Source organism: Pinus tabuliformis, chromosome 4_2, assembly GCF_031772625.1.
Source record: "Pinus tabuliformis cultivar Carrire ecotype Pingquan chromosome 4_2, CPIR1, whole genome shotgun sequence".
Lineage (NCBI taxonomy): Eukaryota > Viridiplantae > Streptophyta > Pinopsida > Pinales > Pinaceae > Pinus > Pinus tabuliformis.
In genome coordinates, this window is record NC_142304.1 from 748,213,360 (window position 1) to 748,226,006 (window position 12,647).

A 12,647-nucleotide genomic window follows, 5' to 3' on the forward strand; every position below is an offset into this window, starting at 1 on the left:
GAAGTCTTCTGTTTGGACAACATCCTATAAATACAGTGCGTTTATTGAAGGTGGTACTGCTTATAATCAAAGCTTCTTTACCCACCCCCAGTGGCACGGATTTCTGTAAGTTAGTGACAAAGCATTAGCATGTTTCTTCTCTACGATAACTAGAAAGTTCTTTTTCATCTGGAATTTCCTATAGGCTCTATAATTATTATTTACTGACTATCTAATAGTTTCTTCATATACAAATCAAGATAGTGCAGTTTTTATGCGTATTGAAACGGCAATGGCGAAGACCAATCAGTACTCGGCCCTTCTTGCTCTGTTACTTTATTCTTGTTTGGCAGCGGGTATTAATGGGGCTCTTGAAGTGGGTTTCTACGATCACAGTTGTCCAAAAGCGGAATCCACTGTGTTCGAGGTTGTGAGACATGCATTCCTGAAGAGTCGAGAAGTAGCTCCTGGACTCATAAGAATGCATTTCCATGATTGTTTCGTGAGGGTAGGCTTCAATATTCCATCATTAAATTTTGATAAACATATCAACATTCATTAAATGCAAGTTTTCACAGACCTTCATAATGCTTTGGGCTATTTCTAGACGTTTCCCACTCAATAGGACAAAATCAATATATTTTCCTCTCCATCTCTATTCCTATCTATCTAGATATATGTGCCTCTCGTAATCGTTATCCATTATCACCATCTACTCCTAATCTGTAACTCATGAGTCCAATTCTAACGAAATTATAAGTTATAGTGTGTTTGAATGTTGAAATCATGACTGCTTTCAGGGATGCGATGGGTCTGTTCTCATAGACTCCACTGCCAACAACACTGCGGAGAAAGATAGCCCTGTTAACAATCCGAGCCTTCACGGATATGACGTGATTGACACAGCGAAATCGAGATTAGAGGCCATCTGCCCAAACACTGTTTCTTGTGCAGATATCCTAGCATTTGCTGCCAGAGATAGCACAAAGCTGGTAAGCATATCACAAATTATAAAAAGTTACAGTTTCGCTACAGGAGTCTACACAAGGATTTAATCTTTTATTATTTAAAATATCAAAATTATTTCAATTTTCTGTCCTCAAATGTTTCAAATAACGTTATAAAAGAATACAAATGTCTCTGTAGTTACTGTTGTAGTTACTGTTGTACTGAAGCAAGCGACAATGTGTATTCTAATTTAACTCAAGAACATATTTAATTAGCAAAACAATGTTGAACAAAAATTAATTCTTTTACAATTGATTGCAGGCATCGCCACATAAACATACTCTGAGCTGGGATGTTCCTGCTGGACGAAGGGATGGAATTATTTCACTGGCTTCAGAAGTCGCCACAAATATACCTGCCCCTACCTTCAATGTCAGCCAGTTGACACAGAGGTTTGCATCCAAAGGTCTATCCCAGAAGGACATGGTTATACTCTCAGGTGCATACAATTTTTTGTGAATGTATTGATGTAGGTATATTTATCGTTGTGAAGTAAGATCTTGCATTGCAATAAGATCAGATACAGGAGAGTAACCATATATCATATCAGGGATTAAGATTTCAATGATTAGTAAAAATATTGTAATTTGTATTTTCATCGCTCTAATTTGTAATGTTCATCCATGAGTGGGTGTATTGATGCAGGAGCACACTCAATTGGTGTCTCTCATTGCACTTCATTCGTGAGCAGGCTCTACAACTTCAGCACCACTATTCCGACGGACCCATCTCTTGATCCTATGCTTGCTGACATACTGAAGAAGAAGTGTCCTAAGGGAAGCCCCAGCAACAACATCACGACAGTGTTCATGGATACTTATACGCCTGAAACTATCGACAATCTCTACTACAAGGGCCTTCTAAAGAAACATGGTTTGTTTACCTCCGATGCAACGCTGCTCACAGATCGAAACACCGCAACCGTAGTCAAAGCAAGCGCTGGGCGGCGTCACTTGCGCACATGGCAAGAAAGGTTTGCCGCTGCCATGGTCAATATGGGAATGATCATCGAATTGACAGGCAACGAGGGAGAAATTCGTCGGAAGTGCAGTGTCATCAATAGCTCATAGGCTGAGCAAGACGTGGCCGCCAGATGGGATGCTAGTTGACTGGAATGGATTTAATCCTGGTCTTCTCCGAATTCAATTCATGTGGTTTATTTTGTGTGCCTTCCTCCCTTCTAATAATAATGTAATAGGAAGAATAATAATAATAATAACATCGTCTTCATAACGTATTTGTTTTCCTCGAGGATGAGGATAATGAGATATCAAGTGAAACGATTGTTATTCATGTACTATGTATCGGTTTTATGTATTGTTAATCATATATTTGTTGTTTTCCCAAATATGAATTTTCATATTTGAGTCATTCTTATTTACTTATGTATGGAATATATTTTTAAATACATATTATTTTTAATAAATAATTATATTTTAAAATTTTTATAAAAATAATTTAAATTTATTTTAATTTTAATTTATTAGTTATTGATTATTTAGAGATTTAGTTAAAGAGATATTTTAAAATAAGGAATTTTTCATTATTTATGATATATATTTAATTAAAATAAATTCACACTAATTTTATAAGGGTGGGAGAGGGGTATAAGTTAATTTCATGTTTAGTATGAAAGGAATTACAAATCTTTTTAATATAAAAAGTATCATTGAACAATATTAGATATACCTTAATAAAAACACAACACCAAGATATCACTATCATATATGTAAAGTTTCTTTTCGCATAAAAGCATATACATTTGATGGAACATTCCATGCACTTAAAAATCATTGGTTTTGTTAGACAAGAATTAAAGAACTATTATCCATTTTGGCATTGTAGCAATAATCTATTTCAATAAATAAAGGCATAGTTCAAGTAGGATGACATGGATTTTACTATATTTTAATAATAGAAAGCTAATGCTTGGGATGCTCCTAACCTCTATAGTAAGAGGATGCCCTTTAGAAATGTGATGTTTAATTTCCATTCCAATTTCACATAAAGTATCATTCTTTTGTATCTGTGCGAGAAAAAATCATGGTTTTTATCAACCATACACACAAACAAAGTGTGATGCATATAAAACCTTTTATTTTCACTATATTCTTATAAGTTTCTTGAACTTACAGGGTCATATCGAAAGCACCCAAAATGTCAATGTTGCATTGTCACTCAAAGCAATCTTTAGCACTAAAAATTTCGCGCTATTGATCTATCACATATTAAACAATAGTGTCTACATGAAGATATGGGTATTGATTGTTTTAATGTATTCATCATGTCTCACTTTTGTTTAATGACTTTATGACAACGTGAATCAATTCAATTTATTATGTAAATTTGTATTATACCTTTGTTTCTATTTAGCATGTATGTTTATTAAATAATTTTGTAACATAATTATACTAAATCTATTTTAGGAAATAGTTGTACTAAAATTTTTGTATTATAAAATTTCTCTAGAGAATTTATTAGTTCAATATTAAATCATTATCTCAAAACATTTATAAAAAAATATTGTTTAAATATGGACAAATTCTTGTATTTCCTATAAATTGACTGTATTAAAATATATGCTTTTGAATGTTTGACACTTGAAATTATCTACACTAGTCTTTGTGAAAAAATTGTCATCTTAATATGACAAGAAAAATAATTAGTTTATTTTAGTCCTAAGTGTGTGAGATGAAAAAATCCATTATTTATTAATTCTTTAGATAGATAAAGTAATGGCTACTACTAATTTTGTATTTTTCAATGAGCTATAAAGGATTTACTACCTATAGCATGGTATTTTTCTTGAAATATAAAATATTGGATATTTGAAGTTACTTTGGATTCCTCTTCATTTAATTTGTGGTATTTTGTTAGCTTGGATTACTGAAGATGAAATGCCTTTATGAACTTTTTTCCATTTTTTAATTTGTAATATATCATATATCGCCTTCTTAAAAAGGGAATTAGATAATAAAAACATCTACTCTTATACTCAAGAGGTCTTACTATATTTTACTCCTATGACTTTGACTTTTCTTTTATAGAAATAAAGTAAGAAGTGGTTGTAAAATCTGTATGCGTCAATTTTTTTCATGGTTATCTACATGCATCGTACATTGTGTCAATTACGAGCAGAATATTTCTTGTATTTTGAAGGAAAGAATGGATGGCTTTTATTACATGGTTTTATTTTTTAGCATTTTTATGGTGTATGGTGGTTTGGACTATAGTATTGTAATTCTCGTCAAAGAATTATGGTTATTTTCTAATCTAGGGTAAATCGATGGCCATTACTACATATAGGACTAAATAGAGATGATATAGTCCAAAGGTATGGCTCATATTATCAAAAAGGCCCAGAAATACGTCATTTCTTTTTGTTTTAGTGCCTATGTTCATCACAAATTCGTTTATGAGTCATAATTGCGAGGTATGATTAAGTCGTCACAATTGTGATGACAAAAGTTGTTTGTTGCAATTGTGACACATTATGTTTGGTGTCGCAAGATTTCATCTAATCTAAAATTATAATTTCAAAAAAATACTTTACTAAATCACATTGAGAACAAATTAGAAAACAAGAAAAAAAAAACTCAAAATCCAAAATAAATAGATATTTAAAGTTCAAAATTGGATATGCAATACTCGGCATTGTGGTTGGATGCCACGACATCCATTCCACGTGATGATCACATCATTTGAGGAGTTTTTTTACCACCAACAACTTGGATTGTAACTCTATATCTAATGGTGAGGGGTGATTAGGTTTAATTAAAACTATGAAATTTGATTGGCAACCACATTTCATTTTTAAAATTGATTTACATGGCAAGGATGCCACACTGCAATTCTGCAATATGTCTCAGCCCTTTTGAGGCCTTATATTTTTGTTTGCATATGTAGATACTATTGATAGACACGATTGTGAGCAGAGGTTTTCATCTTTGCTTCCATAGTAGAGGTAAATCACTTGCATATTACGAATATGGTTGCTTAAATACAGTGTTTCAGCTTTTTTCTTTTCCTTACCTATTCATTTCAATTTATAGTTCTCTTTACTCATTGTTTTTCCATTATTGCACAGAGGTGCTCATAAATTCGTGTGTGGGTTTTTCTATGTGCTTCATCTTGAATTATAATCCCAGTGTCTGGATATTTAAGCTACCAAGGTGCGGTGATTTCCTAATTACCTTGACATATTCTTATGTTCATTAGCAAATTTACTCTACAGGTCTTGTTCTGACTTAAGCCTCGTCCTTGGGTTGCATAGAATAAGAGAAGGCTATTGTGGTTCCTTCCTTTCTTACGTAGTGACTATAGACCTTGCTAAGTAATTTTTCTTTCTTCCTTATGGTTATTGTGGTGATACCCTTATTTAAGCTTCTCGTCATATGGGATTTATCAAGTCTTCTTCCCTTCATCTTCTAAATCTCATTATTTGATTTTTCTTCACTTTTTCATATTGAGGAAGAGATCAACATTGTAATGTTTTAGTGACACGAATTTCCTCTATTCTTCCACAACAACAACCCTCAATAGAGATGGAAAATTCGATGCACTTTTCTTTCTATGTTTTTGCTTTGATATTGTTGATCTCAACCTTTATGGTAGTGCCCACACCCACACCTTCCCCCAAAGTAGTAGCACCCAAGTCATCGTCAATTCAATCCTTGACAGCACCATCAACAATATCTCCTCCTCCTGCAATAGCCCCAGATCTTTCTTCTCCCATATTTCCTCCTCCTAAAGTCACTACCCCATCAAACTCAACTTCATCTCCCACAGATCCAACTCTAGGATCTAGCCACTTTTCTTGTAATTCCCTACATGATCGTATCATGCTCATCTTGATTGGTGTTTAATTGACATGAAAATATTGACTTATAAATATTAACTAATATTTGTATATACCTAAACCTATGAATCTATAGTTTTATTTTATCGATATGACGTTTATTATTTTTTATTATTTAATTCTCAAGGTGTCTTCTCAAATTTACTTTTGGATAAGATATGGTCTTCTCTAATTTATTTCTAAATTAAATATCTATATTTCAATTCCCAAGGTGTCTTCCCAATTTTACTTTTGGATAAGATATGGTCTTCTCCAATTTATTTATAAATTAAATATCCATATTTCAATTCCCATGGTATCTTCTCAATTTTACTTCTGGATAAGATATGGTCTTCTCTAATTTATTTCTAATTCAAATATCAATATTTCAATTCCCAAGGTTTTCTCAAATTTATTTTGGGATAAGATATGGAAAGGAAAGTCAAGGTCATTAAATTAAAAGGATTGGGGGTAGTCATGGCATTAATGGTAAGTCTTTGAGGTGGATGAGAGGAAGAGACATAAAGGGAATGAGGATGAGAGGAGAAGGGGGAGACTCTTGTTCTTTACTTTGGCATTAGAGGATTTTATTTTGAGAGGAGAAATGTGGAGAAGGAGAAGGGGGAATGGAGAGAAAAATGAGAGAACACAAACTTGGATCTATTGGAGAGTGTTGGTTTTAACTTAGACACAATGCAATTGGTAGGACTTGGGCTTGGAGGGCTAGGGAACCTGTGGAGGTTCCCTGGGCTAGGAAATTATTCCTAGTTGGTTGGGAAGTAAATTCAGTTGGGTAGCCGAGTAGGAGAATTTCAATAGAGTCAAAAGGATACCAACCAAGTCACTAGAACAAAAATTCTTCCATTGTTGTTTCATTTATGTAAATCATTGCAAATTAATTTTCTTTCATGATTAATATGTTTTAAATCGAATTTCCGTTGTATGTTATTATCATGTAAATCTAGAGTTATAAACATGCTATTTTCTTCTTATTATAATTAAATTAAAGGATAAATCTGGTTTAGTTAGAAGACTTAGGTTAGATCCCCACATGGCTCATGGCTTAGCGACAACTTCACCAAATAGTGCTAACAACACAATTGTCCCTACCACTAGTTTGGAGAATATGACTATCTATGGAGCTACCTTAATTGCAGGAGGTATCTTCTTCTATGATGTATCTAATACTCTTTTCATCGACGTTGATTGGATTAGATTAGATTAGATGATATGATTGTTTCTCTCCTTAGTATTTTTTTCTTTGATTTCACTCTTGAACTATCAGGACAAAGTGAAAGGGAACCATAATCATTGGATATTCGTTATTGTATAATTACTTCATTTTGTAGGTAAAATAAGTATGATTTATTTACTCGTGGTGTAAATTCTATTGATGGATTTTATTTGAAACTTGAAATTTTGACCCATAATTGTGGATATATTGCATTTTAGACAATTGGTCAATCAAATCAAATATTTTAGTAACACATGATTGAATGACACTAGAACAATTAATGTGAGGTCTTTATGATTTGCATAGTATGAAATGAACATTATATTCTTAATATTACATGAATATGATTACAAGTCTAAAGTTATCACCTATATCATAGCTAGTGAAAATAAATGTCATTTGGATATATATATATATATATATATATATATATATATATATATATATATATATATATATATATAAGTGAAGGAAAGTGGTTTAGTGATCGTTGCCCAAAACCTCTTAGACATACCATAATGAGAGAAAAAGAGCTACCTCTAGTAACAAATTTGATATCATTCCTACAAGAAGAAGCTACGAAGACTAAAGCCGGTGGGGGATGTCTACAAAAATGCTTAGCGAATTTAGAGATTATTGTGATCCAATAAATATGGCATAACATGTCTTAGAACTTTGTTGAAAAGAATTAAATAATAATTCATGTGTTTTGGATCTCCGATAGTACCCTAAACCCCTGAGTGAAACCTAACTAAAGTTGAGATATATTTGGAATGTGAGGAAGATGGTCCTATCCACATGTGCATGAAAATTTATCCCAAAAAAATAAGAAGCATCGACACCATTTTTAGCAGCATCCCGAACATAAATTGTGATGAGATGAAATGAATAGGATAGTGTTGAAACATATTCTAGAAAAAAAAGTGTAAGTAGGTCAATTGAATTGAAAATAAAAGTATAAAAGGCATGTAAATAATGTACTAATTATTTTCTGTAAATAATGTAAATAACTATTGATATATATTGTTATCACTCTTTTTTGTTCGTCAAGTTGTCTATGATCCTTGAGGGTTGACCTATGGCTTGAGGAGATGTTACCCAGGGGAATCTAATCCATCAAAGTCACCTGAGGATCGCACCTGGCCTGGGCCATAACAGCCCTTAGCTAACTGGATTTTTTAGCATGTCTCCTCCCCTTAATACATGGTACAACCACCCATCTGAGGATTGATCTCGAGTTGAATTGCTCATGAGGCACATCCTCAACGGGTTGTGCTAGTGAGACTTGACATATATTGTTATCTTTTTTTTTGTGTAATTTAGAAGATTATATTATATAACAAGTATAATACAAAAAAACTTCCGAAGCAGTTCAACCAGGGATGTACAATAAACGACAGCTGATCGCCTGCTTAGAAGTTGTGACACCAGAGATCCAAAATAAGCCCACTGTGCAGGGTGGCTCGAAATAGAGAAAAGCATAACTAAATCACTAGTACTGCCGACACAATACAGAAGACACAACAACACAGACAAACTAATGCCGAGATAGAAGTGTGAAGCAACAATACAAACATATAAAGCCGAGACAGAAAGCGGTCAAAGGAGAACCGCACAGAAAACTCCTTAGATGTATTTGCCCATCTGGCCAATGGTATCCAGGCCTATCTCCCGCACATGACGATCAACCTTCACTTGCATAGCTTCAAGGGATTCGGGCTGGTCCGCAGCAGTGGTGGCCGGCTGTGCAGCAGGAGCCTTGTTAACAGTGTCTTTCATTAACCTGATGAGCAGCGTTAGCATCCGAGTGAGAGTTTTGACTGCCTCGTGCAGAGTAGAGATTTTGCTGTCCAGAACGCTGTTGTAATCAATTATTTTAGCCATTTGTGCTTCTGTTAGATTCACGTCTGTGACAATATGTTGCTTCTCCTTTTCAATTGAATCCAGAGCCTTGGCTATAAGGGTTTTGGTGAGCCAGCTTTCCGCCTTGGTCCTGAAAAATTGAGTAGCCCTTTTCGAGGGGGTTCTCGGGTCTTTCAACCAGTCAACCTCCGCTGCAATATCCTCCTCTGTTCTTCCTTCCTCCTCCTGCTTAGCTTGAGCCCCGAGTTCAGCAATCTTGCATTTGATCCTTGTTACAGTGCAGGTTTCATAACCTCCCTTGGCTTCCTGTAGGTCCCGGTTTGCTGCAGCGCAGCGACTGCCTCCCGCATCCATCACCAACACTTCGTATCTTTCCCGACTCAAGCCAATTCCGTTTTCAGAAACAAACTCAATACAAACTCGAAGCACTATGAGGAAAACAGGGCAGTTGCCCGCTGCTTTATAGCAAATTCCTCTGTGATTTCTCATGAGGATGGAGTTACTGCCTTTGAAGGTGGTAGTACTTTGGTGATAAGTGTAATTGAGGATCACACAAGCGAGGCTGATGCAGGTCGAATAGGAATGCAGAAGGTTGCTACCGGAATAACGAGCCATACGCCAAGTGTTTGGTACATTCCCTCGGATGCGGTGGTGGCGAGTGAGGTTTGAGATGCCCTGTATACTGGCATACTCGATTCTGATCCGCGGAGCCTTGATCCACCTCTTTTCACACAGAATGGTCATTAATGGCATTGAAAACTTACAATACGGACCCTTTCCTTGCGTGATGATTGCCCTGTTGCTGAGGTTGTGCATCCCGATTCTCGAATTGTAATGATCACCTTCCTTAGAAACCTGCCGCCGCGAGGAGCTCTACTGTTCCAAATGTCCAATCATCCCGTTGAAAGGTGTGGGCTTATAACTACTACCGGTATCCTTGTAAATCCGATACCGGGGCCAAGTGCCATCCCCTATTGAGGTTGGGTTGCTTGGATTAAATCTTTTGCCGCCAGCTGTTTGCATGTTTCTTTGATGATTGGGCTATCGATCTCATCCCAACACCTGTTCATGACGATGTTCGGGTTGTCTGCACCAAAGTTTGCCAGATGGTTAGCTAGACCATTAGCCTTTCTCCTTACTGTCTGGAAGATTAGGCCTCTCATCTCCGTGATGATTTCTGCTATGCTTTCTGTCGCTTTGGCCAACCTCCAATGCCTTGTAGCCTTGCTTATGCTTGCTCCTGCCTGTAGGTGTTTAGCCGCCAGACATATATTGTTATCACTCTTATTAAATATTTTTATTTTATTTTATTTATTAAAAATATAATTTTAACTTATTAATTTTAGTTTTAATTTCTATATATTGTATATATAATTGAATGCAATAAAAATAAAATATAGATGTTCATACTATAACTTAAAAAAAAAACTTAAATTAGATTAAAAGAAAATTATTATAATATTAATTTTTCTTTTCTTCTCTTTTTGCAAAAACTAATTGTACATAATATCATGTATAGCACTTGTGAAAATAGTTATAATATATATTATTTAATAATATCAAATAGTAAATATACATTCTAACATATAATAGTAGCGATGTCTCTATAGCGATTTTTGTTAAGTAAGAAGGCTTCTCCAAATCACATTAGAGATAAAAAATTCACGTGTTAAACTTTTAGGAGGAAAAGTCATCATTTTTGCAAAGGAACGGTCTTCACAGTTATAAGATATAAGATCATTCAACAAGGAGAGACCAAAGAATCGATTACAGCCACATGTGCCAACAAGAAGACACAAATGAATAAAAGAGATCCTCGAGACAAAATCTAAAAGGAAATCACGTAAATGATGTGGTAGTTCACAGAATACGACAGTAAGTGTTACACTAATTTGTAGATTAAGATGAAAATAATGCAAGGTTTGATGCAACAAGAAACTTGAGCCATGGAAGCAATCTCTAGATCTCAAAAAGTGTAAATAAATCAAAAGTTCATGCGAATTGATTGGCATTTTCTCTCTCGATAACAGTTTGTAGATTGAAATGAAAATAATGCAAGGTTTGATGCAACAAGAAACTTAGCCATGGAAGCAATATTTAGATCTAAAAAAGCTCAAATAATCCAAAAGTTCATGTCAATTGATTGACATTTTATCTCCCGATATCAATGAAAGATTGGTAACACAAATGTTCGAAAAGATTGTGTAAACATATCAGAAGTAGGCCTGGAAAGAATAGCTAGTTATCTCTGGTTTAACCAACAGATTACATAAAAAAATTCAAATCAGTGTATTATTATGTTTTTTAAGTTTGTGAAATTGTCATATGGGATTTATCAAGTCTTCTTCCCTTGGGGATGGGATGGCGAGAGAGGGTGAATTTATTTTCTTGAATCTTAATTCAATGTTTTTGCTAAATTTAACATAAAGGTGAAACACATTTTTGGGAGGTGAACTTATTTATTTATTTTTAATTGTCATCTTTGTCAATATTTTAACATTTAATCATAGCAATTTTGAAGCCTTAACATTGCATTTCCTATGCTAACTTTGTCACAATTTCAATGTTCAAACGTTGTAATTTCGATACCCTAACATCATAATTTCTATCGTTTAAACGTTAAAATTTCAACAACCTAATGTGAGGACAATATTTTGTCGAAATAACAACGACTTTAATTGTGATGAGAACAACCATTGAACTTTTGACGATCAAGGAGATGTTAAAAATATGACCATAAAATGTCCAAAGTTTGGCAAAAGCTCCTTTTTGTTGTTATAGCTACAAATGATTGACGCAAGAAAGACAAAGTTATTGCAATTTAGTAGTATATGTAGTAGTGTTGTTTGTCATGTTAACTTATTAAAATTAGGAAATAAAGGTTCTATTTAACCAAAAAATCAATCAATCAATCATGAAGAGTCTCCTTTTTATTTTTCTAAAAGGAATCACGAAACTTCTTATGTATAGTAAAGATGAGATATCTTTGGTTATTTTAGAAGACTTTAGAAAAATATTCATAAGGGATTAATACTCATGAACAAATAGGATTGAATATAAGGGTATCCTCCCTCACCTTCCATAGAAATGTTTACCTCAACAATTAAACTATAATTTCCACACAAGCATTGAACTAATGGTAAATAGTTGAGTGAGAAAGTGGAAATTGAACTTGGTAAACACATTTTTTGATGTACATTATGTGCAATAGCGCTTAGAGACTTTTTGTTAAATATTTTTTTTTCATAGGTTCCACATATTGTTGTCATTAATGTGAAAGGGAAGGTTAAAGACAACAACAACATCATTCATGATGCCTAAGGAAGTAGAAGGACTCTCAATGAAGGAGTAAGATAGCTAGCTCTCTTACATGATCTCATCACATAAAGATAAATATCCTTGAAGTTATTTGAGTTTTTGATGTAGTTATGATGTCCAAATCATGATAGAAATTAAATGGCTACATAGGTCTCATTGACACCTTTCCAAATTCTAATGTCAAGGCAAATTTGTAGCTTTTGATTGGTGAAACGACCAAAAATTAGTGACACATTGAACCCCTGTTCGGCTGCCACGTGGAATGATGATGTCAAGTTTATGTGATCATGTGGGAGACCAAGTAATTCTAATGACGTAGTCTCGATTGATAGTCACATAAATAAGTTCATATTCAAAATATGGGGCTAATATTGGGCATCATCACTCATAAGCCATAGTTCACATGAA

At 34.1% G+C, this 12,647-nt stretch overlaps 1 protein-coding gene across 1 annotated transcript; it reads left to right on the forward strand.

Moving 5' to 3' along the window:
• Positions 1 to 245: 245 nt before the first annotated feature.
• Positions 246 to 2,057, forward strand: LOC149171759 (peroxidase 5-like). The gene is made up of 4 exons (XM_089427587.1): positions 246 to 487; positions 780 to 971; positions 1,249 to 1,426; positions 1,633 to 2,057. The coding sequence occupies exons 1-4, from the start codon at positions 254 to 256 to the stop codon at positions 2,055 to 2,057; spliced, it is 1,029 nt and encodes a 342-aa protein (XP_089283713.1). The 5' UTR covers positions 246 to 253.
• Positions 2,058 to 12,647: the final 10,590 nt, after the last annotated feature.

What these genes read in the sequence shown, in the direction of transcription:
- LOC149171759 (XM_089427587.1), top strand. Translation starts at nt 254, where the DNA reads ATGCGTATTGAAACGGCAATGGCGAAGACCAATCAGTACTCGGCCCTT. An exon ending in TCCATGATTGTTTCGTGAGG is followed by an intron (nt 488 to 779) that starts GTAGGCTTCAAT and finishes GACTGCTTTCAG; the next exon opens with GGATGCGATGGGTCTGTTCT. An exon ending in GGACATGGTTATACTCTCAG is followed by an intron (nt 1,427 to 1,632) that starts GTGCATACAATT and finishes GTATTGATGCAG; the next exon opens with GAGCACACTCAATTGGTGTC.